Here is a 23,963-nt window from a genome sequence, read left to right on the forward strand (position 1 = left end):
AGCAATGTGTAAAGGAAAAAATTGGAACAAAGATATTTACCCACCCTGCCACCCTTGTCTTTGTGTTTTTTTTTTTTCTTTTTGTGATTTCTCGGGCAAAGAAAAAAAAATCAACATTGCGGAAAGTAAACAGTCAAAAGCAAATTAGCAATACCAAAGAGGAAAATAGCAACGTCATGGGGGTATCCAGAAGTAATCACAGGTTGTCGTAGGCATTCCGAGATAATCGTATAGGGAGCATTAGATGTAAGCCATTCTGGAGAGAATTGTCTCATGCAACCGCACCGTATTAGCCGGGGGTGGAGGGTACTTTCCATCAGAGCCGGGTCCGTGTGGTAGAGTCTCTGAGAAGTATTCAGCAAGCATATACTTGCGCGCTCGGTCACACATCTTGTCAGCAAGGAAGGCAGGGGTGGCATAACTGATGGAGCGAGTGGCACGACCCATCATGTAACAGATGTTGTGAGTCAATTCTTGCAGCGAGTCAGCAGCCTTAGCGGACTCCGGGTTGGCCTTTGGGCTCCTGAAGATCTCGTCGTGGATGACAATGTAGTGAGCTGGGCGAGCGGAGCCTTGGAGAGGTGCCTGAGCCTGCAGGTAGAAGTCCCAATACATAGGGCGGGTGACAATGCGATCAACAATGCATCCATTGATGGGATTCTGAGTGCGATCCTGGTCCTTTTCAGTTGTGGGATAGAAGCGTACATTGTGACGTTTTCCACAGACGACAATGGTGATGTAGGGCTCAGTCTTGTCGTAGAAATTCTTGCATGCCGCCTTAATCAATGGAAGTTCGAAGTTCAGGACCACGTCGAACTGGCCTTCACTGATACCATCGCGGTAAACGAGAATGTTCATCGGCAAGCTTCCATTGTTATCCTTCCACAACTTCAGTCGTCTTTCCATCAACGTCTGGAGAACCTCAACGTGTTCCACACGGCGCCCTTGGATCATGATTTCACCGGGCCATTGAGCCATGCGACCGTCAATTGAGGCAACAATTCCTGCAACACTAGGCCAATTCATGTGGTCTGTGCTGGTAGGATGAGTGACATCCAAGCCAACAACCATGGTCTTTCCTTGTCCAACGAACTTGGAGTGGGATCCGTCAAGTACTTGATTGGCGCCACCGAACTTTAGGTTGACCTTCATAGCATTGTTGCTAATGTATTGGTCTTCAACTTTGCCCAGCTTTGCAGCCAGCATACAGTGAGTAAGGATGCCGCTCTTGACGTCTCCACAGAACTTGATCCAGTCGAACACACCGCTGGCTGTATCGGGGAGAAGAACGACAGCGAACTTGATGTTCCCGGTCTTCATCTTGTCGAACAAATCCTTGATTTTGTTCCGGTTCTCGCGTTCGCTTCCGGGGCCTCCAGAGAGTGACGCCTGTAAGTTCATGGTGGAATCGGGCATTCTCAGGCCGTGTTCTCGGAGCTTCTTGGTGAACCTGCTCATGCACACAACCGGATTTTCAAACGAGTCTCGACCCTTCCGAAGCCAGATACAAGCCCACGTTGGAATGGTGGCACCGCTGCAGAATTTCGTGTTTGCCAGGTTCCAAGAGCCAAACCGGGGAGTCGTCTTTTGGGTTCCATACTTCAACATAGGGGTGTTCAGGATCCGGGCTGGGACAGTGACCATGTCAGGGATGACCTTAATTCCTCGTTCAATGGTTTTGCCGCCGGTGATTCCCATGATTCCAAGACCGTCGGTGGTGATTGAATCGTAGTTCATAGGCGGTCTGCGGCAACTGAACTTGATCATTGCCTGCCGTTGAGAATTGGACAGCTCCCCAGCAAAGGGTTGACCAGGAACAACCTCACAGACATCCAGCGGCAGATAATTGGGATGTGCCAGGTTACCGACGTTGACAACGGGCATGTCATGGTACTTGATTCTGATGTTGTAGGCTGTGATTCTGGTTAGCATATTCTGAAAATCAAGGGACAGGGAAGTAACACACTCTTCTCAAAATACTCGAGGACAGAGACATATCGTGAAGGTCTGCCTTCTTGGTTCATGAAGAATTCAACATTGCCCGGCGAGGAAGCAAGTCGCTTGACACGGGGAAGTTCCTTGGGGTTGGCGCCTTTGACCTTTCCGTCCTGTGGAGTGGCAACACCGAGAATCGACTTGATGACATACTGTTTTTTGCCGAAGGCATCCTCACGCTTAGGAAGATGAGTCACATAGATCTTTAGCCCTTTGAGGTAGCGTCCAAGGTGATCACGATCCTCACCAAAAACACTCATGTACTCCTTGATCAGTGTGCTCAGGGGAATGGGCCTGTAGAAAGATCCATGATTGACATTCAGGTTTAGCAGGATCTTGCCAGTGCCAAAGCGAACACTGGAGTAGTAGCCACGAGCAGCCTCAACACCACCGCCCATTGACTCAACCTCCTTTCCTGGGCCCATGCGGAAGAACTTGGTGCGTCCTTTGCCGGAAATGTAAATGCCAGGGTCTTTGTACGGGTGCGCACTCATCACAATGTTCAAGACACGCAGCACCATTGTCTCGTTTCCCATCGCACCCCGTTGCTTGGGATCCTGTAGAAGCTTCACGAAGTTAACGGGCTTCAGAAAGCCCTGGTAGATGAGCGTGACTTTGTAAATGGGCCGTTTGTCACCAGGAGGAACACCACGGTCACCAATGCGACGATAGAAGGTCGAGGTGTCCTTCAATGGCTCGTTCACAACAATCTCAGTGGTTCCATCTGTAGCAGTGCCGATTTTCCCCTGAAAGCGTGCTTGCTGCAAGAGAGCGTCCATCAAGAACTGGCGATGCGCCTTGGGGACCTTATCAGCATGCTTGAAACTGGTATCACTGTCCTCGCATTTGATCTTGCTGCTATCCTCGCCGACATCCTTCTTTACAGTGATGTCCACACGGTAGGAGTGATACTCCTGCTTTGGGTTGAATGACATCTCGAAGAAGTTGGCCCGGAGCACCATGGCTTTGCCTGCGGTTCCATAACCGGGGCGGCGAGCAAGTTGACCGGCCTTCTGGGTATCCTTTGCGGTGTCCTTGGCATACAGGTTCTCGTAACTGATGCATTTCGCATCGGGAGGCGAGGCGGGCGTAGTGATCATCCTGTTCGATAAATGTTAGATGTTTCCCTCCTTCTATATCATGTCAACTTACTTGGATGGACCGGGTTGATATCCGCCATGACCGCCACGGTCACTGCTGGATCCACGATCACCGCTGAAACCACGTCCTCCACGAGAGCCACGGTCCCTTCCACGATCCCCGCCCCGATCACGGTGTGGCAAGTTGCGACCAGACATTCTAGCGAATGTACTGGTTAGAGATGTGAGTGCTCGTATGTTGTGAGAAATGAACCAAGTGCTCTGCTGGCGCTTGGAAAAGATTACAACGGGCGATTGCAACCGGGTCTGAAAAATTATAGTTCCGAATCATCAACGAAAAAGCGAAAGGAATGAGAGCGTGAACTCAGAAGTGAATTACTTCCCCTAAACCAGCGAAGGGTGCAACGACTTGCTTCCAAAGGAATGGAGGGCGAATTGCAACTCTGAACTAAGTTTTTGTATCTTAGAACAGGCAAGGACGCGGGAGGAGATTTTGGGGAAAAAAGAATGTGAGTTGTCGAATTTGTCCAAGTGCTTAGGTCTTGGAACTGTGCGAGAGACAAGGACACTTTCGTCCGGAAAAAGGAGGGTGGAAAGGAGGGATCAAACTGAGATCTTCTGTCCCAGAATGACGGGAAAGGAAGAAGGAGCGGGATGCAACGAAGAGAATGAGCTTGCTTGCCCGTTGTGGGTTGAGGGAGGGAGGTTTTCGTCAGGCCCTTGTACAAGGGGACGAAATGCTGGACAGAGAGTGACAAATTTCTAAAGGCACGTAACAACAATGCGTTAGCAATGGGTCGCAAATTTGATCAAGCTGCATGAAGATGAAAATGGAAGAACAAACGAGAGGGGAGATGCAATGGGGAGAACGAAGCCATGCAGGAGGTCAAATCTCAAGATCACAGCAAAAGCAATGAACTCATTGGGATGATGATTGCAGGCTTCAATAGATAGAACAAGTGCTGGGATGAACAAGGTAGGATGAAGTAATCACCAAACTACACAATAATGATAGCAATGGGCTGATGTGGGTGAGGAATTGCAGAGGTGTTGAGATGATGAAGAAGGAGGAAGAAAAGTCTGCAGGAATAAAAGGAAAGGGGGTGTTTATGCAGTATGGCAAATGAAAAACGAAGGGGAAGAGTATCAAAGGAGTTAATTCACTCATTTGCTATGATAGCAGTAAGGGCTGTGAAGTAAAGTCTGGGTAAGGTTGAGAGTGAAAGTGAGGTTCGGGTAAGGGAAACATAGGATCGAGGTAGGATGAAACAAGGAAGAAAGTGAGAAATTGCTGAAAGTCCATGTAATGAGAATATAGATTCAACTGAGGCCAGGGTAATCAAATAGCAATTCAAAACCCACAGGAATGCTCCGGGGAGAGCGAGCGGTGCAACAATGTCAAAAACTGTAAGTGTGGGTTAGTAATTGTGATAGGAAGGAGATGACGAGGGTAAGAAAGCTGATTATATGATGATACTCACAAAGTATGAGTGGGTGTCAATTGTAAGTGGTTGGATGAGAGAATGAGGAAGAAGGGAAGAGGAAGAAGGGAAGAGGTAGAAAAGAGCCCAAGGGTGCTTGAATAGAGCTGTACTCACTTGGAAATGCAATGATTGAGAAGTTGAGGCAAAACATATAAGTGTAATGAGGGTTGAAGGGTGGCAGAGGGAGAGAAAGAAGAAGAAGAGAAGAGAAGGGAAAATGGGCAGAAGACCTTTGAATAGAGTTGGACTGCAGTATCAATTTGCATTCGAGAGATTACATGCTGGATACTGAGGAGATGACTTATGATAGAGTCAGTAATGCAGAGTATTGAAGTGTCAAGGGCAGGACTCACCAGCTTGATGAAGAAGGATGCAGACTAAAGGAGACCTATGATTTTACGAGAGAGCCAAATTCACTGCAGAAGCTGGGCAGTCCAAAAAATATTATGGAATTGTATATCCACATAAGAGTCTAAACATTAGAGCAATCTAATATTTTGGAGGGTGTGTCGGTCACCCCGGCCAGAAGGCCTAAAACAAAACCAAACACCGAAAGCAATCCAGATATTCCCAATGACATAAGCCAAAAACACCCGCTCAAGAACGCGGACAGAAAAAAAGCAAACAAACAAATTGAGCAAAACAAATTATTACAAAGCTTAGCATAGAACGGCTTCGAGGGCTTCGACGTCACCGCCAGCGCTGCGCACTGCCCGAAGTGCGGCTTCGCTTAGCTTGCGACGTCGGTCACGAGCTTCTTGCTCGCGACGAGCTTTAGTCTTGGAGCTGCCGGAGGGAGCAACTCCGGTCAGAATCTTCTTGCTGTCATGAGCGGTAAAGTTGACGAACGATACGCTGACAGACTTGTTTGAACCTCGAGGGGAGGAGCCCGATGCCTTGGCGGGCTTGGGGCCGGTCATGCTCTGGCCTGAGAGCTTGCGGCTGTGAGGGCGGCGGTTACTGGCCTTCTTGGGTGATGTTTCGGCCTTGGGAGAGAGAGATGGAGAGCGGGAGATGTTGTGAACCTGAGAGGTGGTGAAGGGAGTAGTGAACTTTTGAGCGGGCATCATGTTAGATGATGAGAATGAAGAATCCGCTGACATGTCAAAGGAAGGATCAAATTGGATCATGAGACCGCCTTGCATCATGTCATTTTGGCTTCCGACACTTTGCATGGGGCGGTGAGGTGTGGGAGATGCGAGGTAGGCAGCTTGTTGCTGAGCGACCCGAGTAGGCATAGGGGACCACCAGTTTTGAGCATCTTGACTCTGGAGTTCTGGGGTGAATGAGAGAGAGGAGGCATGGAGAGGATCTGATTGCCACGAGGAGAGAGATTGGGGATCAGATGAGTGAGATGAAGAGAAAATATCATCCGCGGAAGGAGGGCTGGAGTTGGTCAAGTTGGAAGAGCTGGGGTGACCCATGTAATGCTGGTGTTGGCGCATAGCGGAGTTTGGTGAGGGCATGGAGACAGCAGGAGAAGGGTGGATCATTCGTGCGTCGAACTGAGGAGGCATCTCAGCGGAGTCTCTGGGATGGTTCATAGATTTTTCGTTAGACAAGTTCTCGTGCTGAACAAGAACGTCTGATGGAGGAGGGGACAGCGGGAGACGATCTTCTGAACCATGAAGGTTGAAGTTCTGGATGCGCTGAGCCCAAGCCTCGGGATATGCCATTCTTCCTTTGGAGAGGTTTGAAGAACGCATCAAGCTGGGAGAGAAACTTTGCTTGCGCAAAAGTGCGCGGCGCTCGTTAGGGCTGCGATGGCGGATAGATTTGGGAGTAATGAGAGCGCTCTGGGTAGTCTTGCGTCTGGGGGTAGCCGGGGGAGTAGACGGCGAAGTAGAGATACCGTTGGTAGCTGTTGGACGGGAGGAGACCTCGAAGTTGTTCTGACCAAGATCTGAGATGGCGGAAGGGTGGACGGTGTCATGAAGAGTAGCAAAATGATCTACGGCAGCTCCGTCATCCTGCAGGGACCACTCTTGGCCCCAAGGTTGCGGTGATTGATGGCGTTTAGAAGTGGAGACAGTGGGTGAGAGATCGCCACTTTCACTTGATAATGAGTCAAGTGCGAAGAGCTGATCGAAATCGCCGGACAGCGAGTCTTTGTTTCCATCAGCGGCAGAAGTATCCATGTTCACGTATTGGTTGAACAAGTCATTGAACGAATGATCGTACTGTTGAGCGAACATCTTGCGGGATTTCCGTTTGCGGTGAAGAAGTGAAGTGTAGTCAGCGACTCGAAGTAAAGTCAAGACGTGATTGGACAACCACAAAGAAGGTCGCAGATAGAGATGGGAAGGTTTGGAATAGTTCGGGGGATCGACCCGGAGATCCGAAGAGTGCAAATGGTGCAAGGCGAGTGTTTGATGTTTGATGGTTTGTCAATCAAAGAAAACACTGCAGATGATGCAAAGAAAGCAAAGCAAACAAACAGATGCAAGCCCTATTTGAATGGCTGCTGGCTTACCAGCCTCATTATTTCTTGAGGCATTCCTGTGCTCTAAAGATGGCTAAGGAATGTGCTGCGAATGACCCGGTTGGCCCATAGGGAGCTCCACCAACCTCCCGGAGGAATGACTTAAGACTCCACAGAGCTCCTGGGCCAATAGTTAGCTGTGAAGCTATAACTGGCTGTCAAATCCTGAAGAGGCTTCGTGCCGGGCAGCCACCCTATGGAATGTAACCCTCCATCACTAAGCCAGAAGCAGCGGGTCAGGCATCATGTGAGCTAGCAGAGCGGGTCTGGGGAGACCCCGGGCATGTCATACCGATACCCTTGATTGGAGATCGGCATGGCTCCAAGGAGCAAGACCGTTAGGGAGGCTGGTCATGGATCGGTACGCGCGCCGGGACCTCAAGGATTGGTCAAGGAACCAGGACAAACCAATAGAGCGAGACCGAGGCTGACCACCCGTCAAGCTTATAGTTACAGTGTAAGCGTCATGCTAGATGTAATCCGATCATTGACCACCCAAAGAAGACATGATTTGGGCGACAGTAGGATCGGCGGCAGACTTGGCCACTCTTTCCCTCTCACATCACTTCAACACTATTTGTCAATATACTTCATTTGGAGTGGAGATGACAGCACCAATTGACCAATGTCATGTACGGGATAAGGCTGTTGGAATGTGCTCTGGAATTTAGAGGCTGGGCGGAATGTCAAGCCTGCAGAAGCAATGCACAGAATAACGTTTGGCATTCGAGAAGGACAGATCTGCCCTAGAAGCTGTAGAAGCACCGGGGACCTGGGCCGGAAGATCAGAAACTTAGACCTGCAGATGTCGATCATTGTTTGGTGTGTTTGGTTTGACCCCATGTTCTATATTTGGACGCATCAAGGGAGTCGATCATGATAAGAGCTTGTTTGAATGCGGAAAGGAACAAGTCTTTGACTCTTTCTGTAGAGAGGATCTGACACTTTGTTCCCCCATTGGAATAATCTGGAAGTCGTTGACTCGTCAAAGATAAATTTCGCCTCAATGAGGTGGAGCTAGTCTCTTTGTGTCTATAATAGGACCATAAGCCAAGTGCGTCAAAGGTATTTCGAGTCCACAAGTCCAGTGTGGAGGTGCTTTGATTGTCCTTTGTTGGCTGTTGATTGCCGGATTTGGACCAAGACGGCCTGAGGTCACAACAAAGTTGTAAGCAATGGCCAGCAAGACAGCAGTCTTATGATAGATTGTGGCATTGACAGTCCTAGTTGAAATTGGTTTCAGGGAATGCTTTTGCATAGCCGAGGTTCAACATGGCGTTCTGAGGGTTGTCTCTGATAGGCTTGTTGCCCGTCAGCTTGCAACTTGTCACAGGGCAGGTATCCGTGTCTGGTTCTTGCATCAGGAACCAAGGCGCTTATGCATAAGCGCTGTCAGTGTAGATGAAACCCGAATGGACAAAATGAGCAAGGCATTGAATGACGTTGTCGTTGTTGTCGCTGCCCTGGTCAGAGCCAGTTCAAGAATGACGCAAGTAATGTCAAGCCCAAGGCGCCCAACTTGATATGACAGGCTGAAGGGCTCTTGGGGGCTGATTATTGAGTTGTCAGCAAAGGGAAATTGTCATAATACTGTATGTTAGTGAATCACGTTGGGTCTGTATTGTTTTGGAAATGGCACAAAGTCAGGACTGATGTGGTCCGCTGACCAGGTTTGGCTATGGCGAAAGCCGCATCACAAATCCGTGTCTCACGATATAATAAGCATCAGTAGAGATATAACAGAGATTAGAGAAGCTAGATGCTATTCAAATGCTGAGTATTTGAAAGATCTGGAAATAAAAAGAGGAAGTGCATGGAACAATAGAAGAACCATTCATTACTCAGGTGCCCGATTAGGCTTAGCTCATCCACATTGGGCTGAGTCAGGATGACGGCGAGAAACCCGACTCTTCACTTCTTCTCTTTTCTCTCCACAAAGGGCTCCAGAAGGTGACCTTACAAGCCTTTAAGTCTCTTCTTTCTCTTTGCACTTACGTAGTGCCCGATTTTTTGATCACTTCGCCTTTCGTGTCCGTCACTCTCATCCGACGTCAACGTGACTCAACCCCGATTTGCCCCTCGTCACACCCCGCGGAACGTGGATAACGCTCTCCTCCCTCCTCGCTTCTCCTCCTTTTCATCTCTTACGAGACCCTCGTCGCGACATTCTCCTGCGACGACTCCCTCCCTCCGAGTTCTTGGCTAGTTGCGACATCCTAGGATTCCGCAACATTCCGGAGCCGTTTGCATCGCGTCGCGCCAATACGACGACCACCTTCATATCTTTGCCTCTATCCATTTCTGCCTAAGCAGCTATATGCATCTCGACAAGACCTGCTGCTTCTCTACAATTTGCGACAGAAATCGGATCCCATCCTATCACCACAGCAACCAGGTCCTTTTGGCCTGTTACCACCCACTCAAGATCGGAAAGCAAGGACAAATCAACATTTAACTGCAAGCCTACCGTGAAATATGTCTTCTTACTACATTCTTGCTGGGGACATCCCCGTCAAGTGTGTTTGATTCCTACACGTTTCACGTGTGTCTGTTATCATGGACCTTTCTTTGTGCTTTGCAGGCCTTCGATGCCCTTGCCTCTTTTCTAAATCGACTTGGATCCACTGATCAATCTTCGACTGATTGCTTTTGCAATTTCGAAAAACCTCATTCTGCGACTGATCGCCACTCACCCGATCGTACCTCTTTGACATCGTTATCACGTCCTCATTCCGCCCAATAGTTCCCGGTGACGGGTACAAAAGTTTTCAGAACTTGTCAACTTGGGCAAATTGCAACAATACAATGATCAATCGTCCTGCTGCAGACATGGACACCACATACGCTCCTCCAATGGGAAATCCAACACCCCATAGAGATTCGTGGGGCTCTGCATCATCCACTTGCTCCCATCTAGAAATGTCTTTTTCTCATGACAGTTGCTATGGCTCAGACGAAGTCTCAGTCACATCCGCTAGTACAAACCCTGCGCAATCTAGTACCTCGACTTTCCCCGCCAAACCACCACTTCATCCTTTCTTGAAATCTATCCTCAAGAACTCCTCTACTGCCGTTGAATCCGACGAAGAGTCGGATTTGGAGTCTGGCTACAGCTCCGAAGGTGATTCCGAGTACGATGCGCTTTCTGATGCAGAATATGATGATGAGGATGATGGCGATGCATCTGACTTCTCAATCTGGGATGAGACCTGTCGCGATGCCCCTGAGACTCACGAGGATCATACCGAGTCTTTTGACGATGCATTCATCTCGTTTGAGGAGAACGCGGTGCGTTTTGCCGCCGACGTGCAGTACATTGATTCAGTCGAAGTCTCCGATGGCGAGAAGACTCCTGATACAGAAATGACCTGCCATGAGATGATGCTGCTGGCTCTAAAGTCCAAGACAGAAAGTGGTCTGGAACACTTCGACAGTATGGATATCAACGACTCCGATGATGATGAAGATCCACATGAGTTCCTGAATAAAGTCACTACCAAGCCGGAGGAGTTCTCGCGCGATGCCGTGGAATTAGACCGAAGTCTTTTCGTCGCTTACATAAATGGCATGCATGGTATTGCCGACAAGAATTTCAAATCCTACCTTCGAACTCAGGTTGACCACATTCGCCTCGGCCAAGAGGCTGACACCATGGGCCCTGATGGATCGTCTTCCTTGTACCTTGATATGATCTCCAGCCACGTCATCGGTACCTTCTGCAACCTTCTCACTCAAGATGAATTGGATGAGTTGATCATTTTGCGTGCCGAAAAGCAGCCTAGCAACACAAACCATTCCGCTCTTGACTTGGACCACCATAACGCCCTCCTGGACAGAATCGAGAAGTTCCTCTTGGATAGACTCACAAATGGCCGCGTCGATGTTGGTCCTGATGAACTGAGCTTTTTTGCCGGCGTGATTGCCCACGACCTCGGCACCAAACCTTTGCCAGCGCAAAATTCAGTCATTCTTGCGCCCTGACGGCAATACTTCTACGACTTACGATTACGACAAACCCCCTCTTTCGGAGTCGCCCAGGGTTGGCGACAGACACAATGGGACGGCTCTTCGGCCAGGAAAAGTTCTTGAATTTCTCACGGGTTCCAACGAGTCAGCATTCGACAGTTATGTAACTTCCCGATTTAGCACTTGAATTTCAAAAACTGTTTCAAAGTTCTAAACATTTCAACTAGAAAATGCCTAGCGTAGCATGCCCGACATTAACATGTAGACATTGACACAAGTATATGCCTCAAGGCAGCCCATCTGACGTCCAAGTGAGCCCGATCAGCACCTCCGTGCCCTCCCGCTGCTACCTGAGTCTCACCTAAACAAGGCAAACAACTACCAAAGCCATAGCTATAGCACGCCTTACTGTATATCCCAAACAAAATAAGACACAATACTCGACCTCGAAGACCTGTTGTAGTCTAGACCACAACCCTGCCCTACAATGCAGTACCCCCTCCCAAAGAATAACAATCTAGATCCTTCTGGTCGGACGTTGCACCACACACAATACGACGTATAACGTAAATAACCAGCACTGAATACAATGCCCAAGAAAATACAGACTCATGCCTCCAGTACCGCCCCCAGCACCAAAATGACACCGGGACGAGCCCAGTGTTTCAGGATCCCTTCCCTTCCGGCTTTCTTGCCCCTAACCCAACTAACGCAACACAAATGAATTGTGAACCGGGATGCGGTCTAATCCCCGTACCTGTGCATTGCATTTAATAACTTAACATTATAATTTCCCGTACATGTTTCCTTTTGTGCCACCCATTCCATCCTATTCTAATCAACCCGTTACATTATCAGCAGCTCAAACATATCTGATACTGGACTTGCCGGTTAATTATATTGGAAACCCGCGGGGATGTAGATCTGGAATCTACACAATCTTGTTTGCAATTCACTATATGTATTCAGATCTAATGAGTCTCTCGTTTTTAGTAAATCAATTATCGGAGTCGGAACTGTGCCCACGCTCGTGCTGTAGGCTTGTTCGTGCACGTTATATGTATCTCTTCTACGGACGGGCCAGGGCGACAGCCAGAGCCACCGCCACGACCAAGGTGCCGCGGGCCAACATCCCGGACTCCGTTTCGTTTCGTCTCTTTCCTTGTCGGGTAGGGATGGACTGTGGCGTTGTCTGTGTTTGGCTTTTGTGCATTGATATAATGTTATAAAAGTTAAGTCACCTTTAGTTTACTCTGGATTGTGGAGGTGTCGTGTGCTAGTACCTCAACTTGTGAGTTTATTGTTATATATAACTTGCATAATCGGGTAATTTCCGCCTTTCTCCATTTGGTATATAGTTTGTGGGACTGGATTCTGCAGCGGGGAAACTAAAAGATATGTATCCACTGCAGTCTGTCAGAAGAGCTGGTGTTGGACTTAGCGATGCAGGGTCAGCAGGCGATCGAGTTATCACTGGGGTTTATTTGACATCTACCGCTGTTGGATTGCCTGGATGAGCTGGCCGAAGAAGAGAATGGTGGCTTTTAGTGCAGTGGTTCCAAAGTACCCTACATCTGCACACTCAACCTAAGAAATGATATATTCATCACAATATGATCTCAGACCTCCATACAGCACATTGTCGACGCACGATGAATCCAATACATATTCCATGGAACTATCACAGACAAAAGTAAACCAAGCCTGCACGATATACATATCCCCCACCCAAGTGTAGAAAAGCGCACGGCTAAAATTACAGATCATAATACATGTACCTCGTGCAGGACCAAGAATGGAGGCGTCGAAAATCGCCGTTTTTAATCTCCATGTCGATCAACGGCGTGTGCACAGACAGGTACGAAATGATATAACAGCACAGCGCATGCAGTTGGAGATGGATAGGTCCGACTGTTAACCACGGGGGTTGTAAAGTTTAACGGGCCTACGGGGATTACTGGTAGGGAGAAGGCTTGTGCATATGCGGTGAGAGAGTCATGGAAACTGAATTTTGGTGTCTGGGGTTTGATTTTGGAGTCAGTTACAGGTTATCTGTAAACCGTGCATTGTACATGTACATTTACAGTAATATTATGTGGATCTGACGATCTGCTTTTCTATCTTCGGTAAGGGGTTGATAAGTATAATGTAGAGGCATTGCACTGAATACTGAATTAATCTCGATGACAGGAATCTTACAATGGTACCTGCCACCCAAACCCATGGAAGGATAGAAAACAATATAAACAAAACCCACCGGAGATATTCGGCCAGTCCAACTCCCACAAGATGAACAATGGAGACGATCACGGCAGGAATCCTTGGTTGGGGAGTCTCCGTACACTAGTGCGTGGAGCCGAGCAGGATTGCCATGAGGGTTTTGACAGGCAGCCAGGGCCGGAGTGGGCCGTTCTTGTCGCATAGGGAGAAGATCAGACTCGATTCGAGTCATGATGTGAGATGGATTTTGGGTAGGGGGGAAATCCGTCAGGGGAATTGATATTCGGGATTTTTGTCGATCTTGCCACGCGTGCTGAGATGTGTGGGGTATTATTGCCAGGTTAGATGGATTCCGTACGAGATTTTAATATTGGCCTACGGTGAGACTCCTGTGTTTGATGAGATGGCGTCAGCCACTTAAACGAGAAGTTGGAAGCTGGACTGAGTCGTACAAGGACTATGCATGATCTAAGATATGACTATGGGAGAGATAAAGTGGCATTTGCTGTTTCCGAAGTAGATGCCGATCGCCAAGAATACACAATCGCCATTGTATCTAGTGCGGAGCACAGTAGCCTGTGAACATCACAGTATACGCCACATGGCCCCATAGAATAGATTGCGAGTTCAGCTGTGAACGCGAGATGACCGTATAAGCTTCCTATTCGTTGACCGGGGGGAACCCGCGATTTACGGGAACCAAGGAAGCCGATTCGGTTGGAGGAACCACGGGAAGACAACACCTGGTTCAGATCCAGGTACGGGGCATCTCTTGGAGGGTAGTATAGGGCGACGATATATCAATATCTCCATAGATGTCTTATATGTGGATTACAGATTACAGTTTTCTAGAAACTCGAAAACAGGGACCGGCCGTTTCGTACATAAACGGAAGTTCAAAGTTCAAAGTGTAGCGCCACAAGAGTTGCCTCGTGGGAACCCCCTGGACCCATGGAACGGCACAAGTGGAAAAATAATGCAATGCGCTAAAGCCGCACTACAGCGCCCCGTGCGGATTACTCTTGATAGTCGGGATTTATTAGAAATACTTTATCCTAGTGAACAGGGGTACATGTATCCCGAGACAACCCATCCATCTCTCCATTCACTGTGCAGAAATCCAACTGGAGGCAAAATCAATAATTATACAAAAGAGGAAAGGCGCCAAAGACTAACTGGACCGGGTCCACATTAGGCTGATGTGATTGGCTGACATGAGCCAATTAGGTCTGAAACGAGGATGTGGGGCAATTTAGTGTGTCGATCGAATGTTCTCTCCGGCCAGGGGAAAGTAGAGATTTGTATAGACAAAGAGAGTGTGTGAAAAAGAAAGATAGAGAGAGCGAAGTAGGAATAGTGAATAGTAAAGTGTGAATAGTATCCACAACCTGTCGGTTTAGTTATCTTGAAAGAACTACAGAATACACGTGAACATATCCATAATTCGGTAGTGACCCCGAATGATCCAAGTTCCCCACTATCGCGGATGAGATAATTACTCCTGATTCCTACTTTTCTTTTTCTGTGAGCTCTCTCTCGATGCTTCATGCTGCATCTCTGATCCAAACGGGTAAGTTGGAAATCCACCGATTCTTTGTGGGCGTTGCGCCTTGCGCGTTGCACCAAATGGCCCCCATTCAGCTGGTCAGGCTGACTCTCGGGCATGCAGGATGATTTAGAAATTCCAGTTCGACCCAGCTTCCCTTGATCAAGGGTCAAGGACACATACAAGGCAGCGCCTTTGACCTCCATATCGTTCAACAATGCAGTCCGTCAAAGCACCTGACTTCCTGGACGCCGTGGCAGTGTCCCGTTCCCGCAGTCCTAGTGTCGTCTCGACCGATTCTCAGTTTTCTCGAGTCAACCTCATGTCCCCGCCGTCTGTGACTCCTGCTCCTGGTTTCGTCTCCTCCTCCGCTGCCACAGACATCATCTCCGCCGATCAGGAGTTCAATGCCGCTGACTTTGTCGCCGAGGATGAGTGTGGGTCTGGCGCTGCGCTGGTGACCCCGGCCGCTCTCTCTCTTCTCAACGCATTCCTTGATAACCTCCTGTTCAACATTCTCGCATCGTCGAAATCCACACAGCTAGCATGCATTCGACCGGCCATGGCTGAAGTGCTGAAGCCCCGCCTCGCCAAAGAAGTTGTGGCTGCGGCCGAGGAGGAACTCAGTGAATACATGGGCGGTGCGGAAGATGAGCAGACCGAGTTCCGCGGAGGCCAAGAGCCTGGCGGTGACTTTGATCTAGTTCGCTCGTGGAAGTTGACCCGTCTACGATGCATGGTCTACACCCGACTGGGTGATATGGAAGAAGACGACGAAGATGAATTTATTGCGCAGGATGGTCTTGGCGAGACCGACGGGGCGCCGCGCAGATTTACAAGTCATGTTGACAACATCACCCCGGCAGCATCTATTTTCCTCACCTCAATTATTGAATTTATCGGCGAACGTGCGCTCGTCATTGCCGGCGAGACAGCGCGGTCTCGATTGCTCTCAAAGCTTAACGATCGCGATGAACTCAATGAAGCCGGCGACGAGCGCAAGAGGATCGATCGCCTCGTGGTGGAGGATCTCGACATGGAGAAGCTCGCCCTGAACCCAACCCTGGGCCGGCTGTGGCGGACGTGGAGGAAACGCAGACGTGGAACCACTCTCACTCGCACCATGTCTCGCGAATCATTTAGCCGTCGTGGATTCTCTGGCGTCAGTCGCAAGAGCAGCATTGCCACTATCGAAGAACCAATGACCCCCAATGAACCTCTCCCTCAATCCCCGCCACTTGACCCCGCCACGGTCCCTCTGCCAATGAGCGACTACGATGTACAGGAGATCGAGGTTCCTGGTTACACTGGTGATTTGGAGGGTGAGGTGCAAACGATGCAGGCTGTTGTTGCCCACAAGGTGCGACCGCGCAGTCTGATGGTGTTCTCCTCACCTTCACTTGCGCCCAGATCTCCTGGCGGCGACAACTCCCCAGTGAGCGCGTCAGCCATTGACCCTCCCAAGTTGGTCCGTCATGTTCGTTCGAGGTCCCTGCCAACTGAGGCGACCAACACTCCAGCGGAAGCGGAAGCGGAAGCCACCCTAGACCAACCTTCGCCCACCCCCTCCGAGAAAAAGAAACTCGAGACTATGTACGAGGATGACGAGTCCGCAGAGTTTGTGGATGCAGTTGAGACTGCCCCTGGCGTTGCGATCACCACTCCACACAAGACGTCACAATTGCCCGAAAATGCAGTAGAAGATTCCGATAAGGCGAGGATGTCTGTCCTGCATGAGGAAGAGGAGGCGCCTTTGGCGGTTAACGAGATGGTTGCATCCTTGCGCGCTGGCAATGACGAAGATCTGACTGATCAATCCAATAGTGCTCGGGTCTCTGTCGCATCCCTGGGCGATCGATCGAATCAGAAAGATCCCGAAGTCATTGAGAGCACTGGCTTGTGCGAAAAGCCTAAATGGACATCGTCGATTAATCGACCCAAACGGAAATCATCTAGGGATGTCAGTCTACTGAATGCAAGGTCGATCTCTGCACAAACTAGTGGACCTGAAATGCAAGCCGTTGCGGAGAATCAGCCTCCAACGCAAGGGGTGGAGACCACTCAACCCGCGACACCCAACACACCTGTCGAGGCTATCGATTCTTCTACTGATCAAGATGCAACCGATGGCGATCAGAACAAACCTGCCATGATTTCCACGCCCCCGACCCGGAACTCTGATGGCGTCGAAGTCGAAAAGTTCCAAGCCTTCCTTTCATCTCCCAATACTTCTCGCCCGACTTCTGCTGATAGCGAGCGCTCTCAAACATCGAAAACTCGCCCTAGACCTGCGCCATTGTTGGTACAGACCAGCAATCGTAGCTCTACTGCTAGTGAACGAGCCGCTGTTCAGCGCATGAGCACTCGGCCATCGACATCGGTTGCTTCTACCGTCCACACCAAAACCCGCCGCTCTTCGAGTTTCGGGAGTGCACGCGAGATCAAGCGCCCAGTGACCGCTGGATCTACTACATCCCAGGTATCAACAAAGCTGAAGGGACTCATGGGTCGACCACAAGGCGATTCTCCGTCGCTTCGCCTGCGCAGCTCGTCTGAGACGAGCCGGGCATCTGGCGGCAGCGGGGATTCTGATAACGAAATTGCCGATTTAGACAAGTTGATCAACAGCGACGAGACCATCCACTTCACACTCACTCCCCGAAGTGTGAGGGAAATGACCTTCCCTGATCCTCCCAACCGACCAATTCCCCGATCAGAAACGACGGACACCTCTGACCTGGCTGATTTCTTGAAGACTACATCTCCCCCAGGCGAAGAGAAACACCGTTCTCGCGCCTCTGTTTCTTCCAAGGCAACCGGTGAGATGATTCCAGTCTCCCGAACCAAGTCTACTGAGTCGTCCAAGCATATCCCGCTTTCCACTCGCTTGACCAACCGCCCAGCGAAGCCTAGTAAGACTACTCAGGCTGCACAGGCGCGGGATGCGCGAGGCCCTACGGACGCTACGCGCGACTTTGCGGATTTCATCAAGGCCCCAGGTGCTCCAAGTTCGCCGTCGACAAGTGCGCTGGCCCAGCCAAAGACTTCTACATCCGGGGAGCGCCCACAGCCTGTCCGACCTCCATCCAGTCTGTCAACTGCCTCTCGCGGAAACCGACCCAGACTCGAGGCTCGCTCTGCCGATACCAGCAGCTCTCAAACATCCGAGCTCATTGATTTCATCCGCGAGGGTCCTCCCATGCCAGGTGCCCACCGCATTCCTCGCACAGTGGCTCCCTTCCGGAATACCATTGACTCGGATGACCTCCAGATGGACAATACCCCCGAGCACACTACCGTGGGCTCCATTGCCAGCACCGGTAATGCCTCTAACCCCAACAAGTCCATGACCTCTCTCGGCTCTCGCACAGCGTTGCTAGACTCAAACCGAAACAACGCCCCCGCATCTGGAAGTGCAACTGCATTCGAGGACCCCGCTCCTCAACGCAAGCAACGTCGCGTTCGTGACCCGTATGCCATCGACGACGACGATGATGATGAATACCTGGAAGAGCTCCTAGAATTGGAAAACAAGCCCAAGCCTAAGCGCGAAGAAGAAAGCCTCATGGATTTCCTGCGTAGCGCCCCTCCACCCCCAGAGTCCGATAAACCCCCTGTACCATTCACAGTGAACACTGCCGCTGCCAATGCACGCATGAGATCCGGAATGGTCCGCTCTTCCCAGAGCTCTTTGCGCTCCCAAGGAAGTGTCCCAGGAAAGGTTGTGAACAACTATGCCACGAAGGTCGGCATGGAGCGAAACAACGGTTCCATCCCATCTGCTTCAAACCGCAAGACCGAAACAGGTGACTTAGCCGACTTCCTTCGCAACACTGGACCTCCAGAGCCTGCCGCTCGAGCTGTTTCTTCTCCGACGACCTCCAAGATGAGCAGCGGGGGCTTGTCTCGCTTTTTCACACGCCGAAAGAAGGTCGAGTCGTAGGGATTTGATGTTCATTTTCCAACTTCGACTAATGTCTTGCTTTGCTAAGCGTTTCTATCTAACGATACACATATCATGTCCATCACTTTGACCTTTTCTTGTCTGTGCACACATCGCACTGCCATCGTTTACATTTTTTTTTTTTTTTCTGTCAAAATCTTTGTATAGAGTCATGTCTTCTCATCTTCTCCTTTTTTCATTCTACATTGTTCTCTGTGGCTACGACCAGGTGGCTTTTTCTTTTTACATTTTCTCGCGCTTACATGCGTCACTTTCTTTTCCTGCCATTTCTACGGCATTGAATGATTAATATGGGATTCGGCCTTTTCTTTCGAGTTTTCTTTCTTCTTTATCTTATTGGCTCGCACGTCTATTGATTGTTTCGTGGATTTCGAGATACCATGATTTTCTGTACTTGTGCCACTGTTTCAAGACTTGACACGAAGACATTATTTTACTTTGTTCCTTACAAATGCAAGTAACATATACATTCTCAATTAAAAAAAACACCAAAGAAATAAGTCGTTGGTCGTTAATTATCCCACATGTAAACACCAAAGCAAGTTATAGTTGTCCACCACCAACCCCGGAACATCAATATTCCAGCCCCCTTACCAGGTGTCATCAAACAACACCGCGACAACTTACCTCAATCCCAGCACCGTCCACCAAATCAACGGCGCAATGCCCTCCTCAACATTCACAATGAGGACCATCCTCTCCTTGGTCTTCGTATTCGTGCAGCTGGCCACCGCGCTGAAATTCGACCTTGTTGCTACGTCCGGCCATGGCAAGAATGAGCGGTGTATTCGCAACTTTGTTGGCAAGGATCAGCTTGTTGTTGTTACTGCTATTGTTGGCGGGACTAAGGGGGATGGGCAGAAGGTTAATATTCATGTATGTCTGCCTGGTTTCTTTGTGTTGGGTGAATTGGTAGCGTTGGTGTTTACATTGGATTGGGTTGGGTGAATTGAATGATAGCTAACACATTATCCGAACAGATCAAGGATGCCATGGGCAACGACCACGGCCGACCAAAAGACGTCGTCGGCGAAACCCGCCAGATCTTCACTTCGCCCGCTGATACCGCTTTTGACGTTTGTTTCGAGAACCAGCTTACTGGCCACAGTAAGTTACACCACAAACCTGGACATTCCATTATCCTCAATCAATCGAACACACACTAATACCACGACCAAACAGACGGCATCTCAAACCCCTCCCGCCCAATCGAACTAGACGTCGACATCGGCGCCGACGCCCGCGATTGGAACAGCATCCAGTACCAGGAAAAGCTCAAGCCCGTTGAGACAGACCTCCGCCGCATTGAGGAAATGGTCACGGATATCGTTACCGAGATGGAGTACCTGCGTGCGCGTGAGCAGCGTCTGCGCGATACTAACGAGAGCACCAATGAGCGTGTTAAGTGGTTCGCTTTCGGGACTATGGGTATGCTTGTTGGGCTTGGAGCTTGGCAGGTTGTTTATTTGAGGGCTTATTTCAGATCTAAGCACCTTATCTAGATGATTCTCTTTTGCGGTGCTCGGATAGGTCCTGCGGCATGAATGGATATGGTTTGCATCGTGGATGATTTGTCTTCTTTTTTGGGTTTGAAGCCGTTGCATTTGTTTGTGTCGACTGGCATTCTGTTTTAACAGTCATGATCTCAATGATATAAAATGTACACCATGCTTTCTGTGGCCTGGCGCTAATAATAATTTTTTTTTTGTTTTGATGCTGCTATATCAACAGCGTAACTTACCGCTGGTAGAAAATAGCGGCATTTTGGGTGATGGGCTTGAAGAGGCATCTCGCTTGTCTAGAAATAGGCTTGAGATGTATACACTGAGAGCTGTCATTATAGGACACTGCAGCGTATGATTATTTCTAAAGCCATAGTCTTCGATCCAGTTTGTTTACATGGAAATCGGATTTTGATATAGATGTGTGAAGAAGGAGAACTAAGCAATTGCTATAATTGGTGAAAGTCGACTAGTCAGAGGATTGCAGGCTTTGATTAGAGACACAGCTTAGTGTAGTAGTATTATAGCCGATCACTCTGGAATTGGCTATCCAGGGTTGAGAATCGACCAAGCCTCGACTATCTAGCGTTAGTGTAGACCAGTCCCAGTGCTAGAGACCCATAGAAGAGAAAGAACCAGCAAAAGGCCAAGATGTTGAGTGTGTAATGCAAGGCCTCTCAGTGGAATGTTTGTTGCAAACGATGCAAACTCTACGGGCATTGCAGGAGCTTCGGTTCCCCGGAATGACCACCGGATGATGTCAAGGCTGATACCAGTCTCAACTTCTAACATCTACCTGAACAGTCTCAAGCAACAACAGAGACAAATAAACCAAGATGGTCATGACACGCTGCATCCATCGCCTTGCGCGACCAACAACCTCTTTGAGCTCAATCTCAAGAGTAAACCGTCAATTTGGCACATCAGCTCTACGCCTCAAAGATCGCAGCACCTCATCAACAGATGAACACCGCGCGAAACAGTCCCAGAAGCCGCCCAATCAGTTCGTGCCCAACACTACTTCCACTATGACAAAGGATTACCCCAATGTCGGCGAGAAGCCTGCGCCGCCGGAGATGCTGAACTCTGTCAACCCTAACTTCCGGCCTGCTGATCCTTATCCCGGACGGATTGAGCATTTTACCGGTGGGCGCCAGGATACTGGTGCGCAAAAGCCTGAGCTTGGTGTTGGTGAGATGGAGGGTATCACTTTTAAGGTTGAGCCTTTGAAGAGGACCGGGGAGGATGTCACGACAAAGAGAGCCCGCTTATTATGTTTGTCGCCCCATACCTCCAACCAACATGATATATTGGATTTATCGCCTGAAATCAGAACCATGCTAACAAACCCCAGACCAAAGCCGCAAGCGCGGAATCCTCGAGTCAGACTTGCTCCTGTCAACCTTTGCCGACGTCTACCTGGCGAAGATGGACCACGACCAGCTTGTCGAGTACGACCGTTTCTTAGACGAGAACGACTGGGACATCTACTACTGGGCGACACAGGATGCCCCCATTGAGTCCACCCCCAAGGAGGATCAAGTTACCGAGAACTGGAAAGAGACCGGTGCTAAGAGCGGTGAATGGGCGCAGACTATTGGCGCTTTCAGAGCTGCTTACCGACCTGTTCCTGAGCGCTGGCAAGAGTCTGCAGTGCTGGAGTTGCTTAGAGAGCATGTTCGTGATAAGAGTGCCACTGGCTTTGAGAAGGCTAAGAATAAGAAGACTGGAGGTGGTCAGGGTTTGGGCAGAATGCCTAATGTTCAGGTGTTTAACTCTTAACTGTTGAGTTGAGATTAAACTTGAGAGTTGAAGACTGAAGACTGCTTGTCTGATCTGTACTATAGTCATATTGTCCCGCTGGGCATACTGTTAGAATGTATATTGGGTACCGTATGATGTAGAGAAAGAATGGAATTATGAAATCACTCAGACTTTCTCTATAGACCACTGAAATCTCTGAAATCATCGATCCCATCATCATTGCAATGTCTTGTTGCTGTATAGTATGAGTTCACGTGATCTTCGCTTAGTGTTAGGGCTGCGCGGAACCACACAAGGGCAGCGACAAAGCGGCTTAGGGCTTGAGCGGGCACGTCTGCCTCCCATCTCGATTTTACTCCCCCCCAGAGTCAACGACAATCTCCGCCCATCCTCCTCTCTCCTTCCCATCACTCATTCCCATCATGGCTGAGCAGCTGGTTCTTCGCGGCACCCTTGAGGGCCACAATGGCTGGGTTACTTCCCTCGCCACCTCCCTGGAGAAGTAAGAGACGACCTATCCCGATCGGGGATTGAATTTTTGAAGGAACAAATTCTGACTTTGATGCGTGATGATAGCCCCAACATGCTGCTGTCGGCATCTCGCGACAAGACCCTGATCATCTGGAACCTTACCCGTGATGAGCAGGCCTACGGTTACCCCAAGCGCAGCCTCGAGGGTCACTCCCACATCGTCTCTGACTGTGTACGCTTTCCCCCTCCCGAATGAACTACACCAAGAACCCACTGGATGCGACAGATGGAATTGGATTGTGCAATTGGAAAAAAGAAGTGTTGGAATGGTTTGGCTGACCGTTGGTCTTGTCTGCGTATAGGTGATCTCCTCCGACGGTGCCTACGCTCTGTCCGCCTCGTGGGACAAGTCTCTCCGTCTCTGGGAGCTGTCCACCGGTAACACCACCCGCACCTTTGTCGGCCACAACAACGACGTCCTGTCCGTCTCGTTCTCCGCCGACAACCGTCAGATCGTTTCCGGTTCCCGTGACCGCACCATCAAGCTGTGGAACACCCTCGGTGACTGCAAGTTCACCATCACCGACAAGGGCCACACCGAGTGGGTTTCCTGTGTTCGCTTCAGCCCCAACCCCCAGAACCCCGTGATTGTCTCCGCTGGTTGGGACAAGCTCGTCAAGGTACGCTCGATTTCGAATTTTTCTCTCTTCAATTTTCTTCCTTCTCTCGCATTGTTATTCCCGCGTGATGTTTGCATAAACGTATTTGCTACTTCAGAGCCCTTACCGGCCATGAGACAATTTTCACCCATTTTGCCTGATGGGCATAACAATATCCTTTTTTTGTTTTGTTGGAGAAGGAGGATTGAAAATTTTTCATCCTTGACTACTTGACTCTATTACGTGGACAACACTGACATATCTGCGTTACAGGTTTGGGAGCTCGCTTCCTGCCGTCTCCAGACCGACCACATCGGTCACACCGGCTACATCAACACCGTCACCATCTCCCCCGACGGATCCCTCTGCGCCTCCGGTGGCAAGGACGGTACAACCATGCTCTGGGATCTCAACGAGTCCAAGCACCTCTACTCCCTCCACGCCGGCGATGAGATCCACGCTCTCGTCTTCTCCCCCAACCGCTACTGGCTGTGCGCTGCCACCTCCAGCAGCATCACCATCTTCGACCTCGAGAAGAAGAGCAAGGTTGACGAGCTCAAGCCCGAGTTCGTTGAGAAGGGCAAGAAGAGCCGTGACCCCGAGTGCATCAGCTTGGCCTGGTCCGCTGATGGCCAGACCCTGTTCGCCGGTTACACCGACAACAAGATCCGTGCCTGGGGTGTTATGTCGCGCGCATAGATGAGTTGTGTGTAAACGGAGCAGGAGGAGCCTCTTTTTGATCTATTGACAAGGGAATTGAAAAAAAGTTTCAAAAATATGGCAAGAAGAGCATTGGTTTGGGATGTATGA

At 49.7% G+C, this 23,963-nt stretch overlaps 6 protein-coding genes across 6 annotated transcripts; 4 read left to right on the forward strand and 2 right to left on the reverse strand.

The window, feature by feature from the left end:
• Positions 1–240: 240 nt before the first annotated feature.
• Positions 241–3,293, reverse strand: N7508_010775 (argonaute family protein; the record flags this gene model as incomplete). Its single annotated transcript, XM_058468835.1, has 3 exons — positions 241–1,913; positions 1,967–3,096; positions 3,148–3,293. 3 exons carry the CDS (start codon positions 3,291–3,293, stop codon positions 241–243), a joined length of 2,949 nt encoding a protein of 982 aa, XP_058316681.1.
• Positions 3,294–5,238: 1,945 nt separating this feature from the next.
• wetA (developmental regulatory protein WetA) lies at positions 5,239–6,774 on the reverse strand (the record flags this gene model as incomplete). The annotated part of the gene is made up of 1 exon (XM_058468836.1): positions 5,239–6,774. One exon carries the CDS (start codon positions 6,772–6,774, stop codon positions 5,239–5,241), a length of 1,536 nt encoding a protein of 511 aa, XP_058316682.1.
• Positions 6,775–9,866: 3,092 nt separating this feature from the next.
• N7508_010777 (uncharacterized protein) lies at positions 9,867–11,042 on the forward strand (the record flags this gene model as incomplete). The annotated part of the gene is made up of 1 exon (XM_058468837.1): positions 9,867–11,042. One exon carries the CDS (start codon positions 9,867–9,869, stop codon positions 11,040–11,042), a length of 1,176 nt encoding a protein of 391 aa, XP_058316683.1.
• A 3,968-nt stretch (positions 11,043–15,010) lies between these two features.
• Positions 15,011–18,736, forward strand: N7508_010778 (uncharacterized protein; the record flags this gene model as incomplete). The annotated part of the gene is made up of 1 exon (XM_058468838.1): positions 15,011–18,736. The coding sequence occupies one exon, from the start codon at positions 15,011–15,013 to the stop codon at positions 18,734–18,736; it is 3,726 nt and encodes a 1,241-aa protein (XP_058316684.1).
• A 705-nt stretch (positions 18,737–19,441) lies between these two features.
• N7508_010779 (WD40 repeat-like protein) lies at positions 19,442–22,041 on the forward strand (the record flags this gene model as incomplete). Its single annotated transcript, XM_058468839.1, has 5 exons — positions 19,442–19,633; positions 19,738–19,864; positions 19,940–20,214; positions 21,096–21,534; positions 21,614–22,041. The coding sequence occupies 5 exons, from the start codon at positions 19,442–19,444 to the stop codon at positions 22,039–22,041; spliced, it is 1,461 nt and encodes a 486-aa protein (XP_058316685.1).
• Positions 22,042–22,445: 404 nt separating this feature from the next.
• On the forward strand, positions 22,446–23,852 carry cpcB (40S ribosomal protein RACK1; the record flags this gene model as incomplete). Its single annotated transcript, XM_058468840.1, has 4 exons — positions 22,446–22,525; positions 22,600–22,726; positions 22,857–23,174; positions 23,427–23,852. 4 exons carry the CDS (start codon positions 22,446–22,448, stop codon positions 23,850–23,852), a joined length of 951 nt encoding a protein of 316 aa, XP_058316686.1.
• Positions 23,853–23,963: the final 111 nt, after the last annotated feature.

Source organism: Penicillium antarcticum (genome assembly GCF_028974205.1).
Source record: "Penicillium antarcticum strain IBT 31339 chromosome Unknown utg000009l_segment0_segment0, whole genome shotgun sequence".
NCBI classification, from domain to species: domain Eukaryota; kingdom Fungi; phylum Ascomycota; class Eurotiomycetes; order Eurotiales; family Aspergillaceae; genus Penicillium; species Penicillium antarcticum.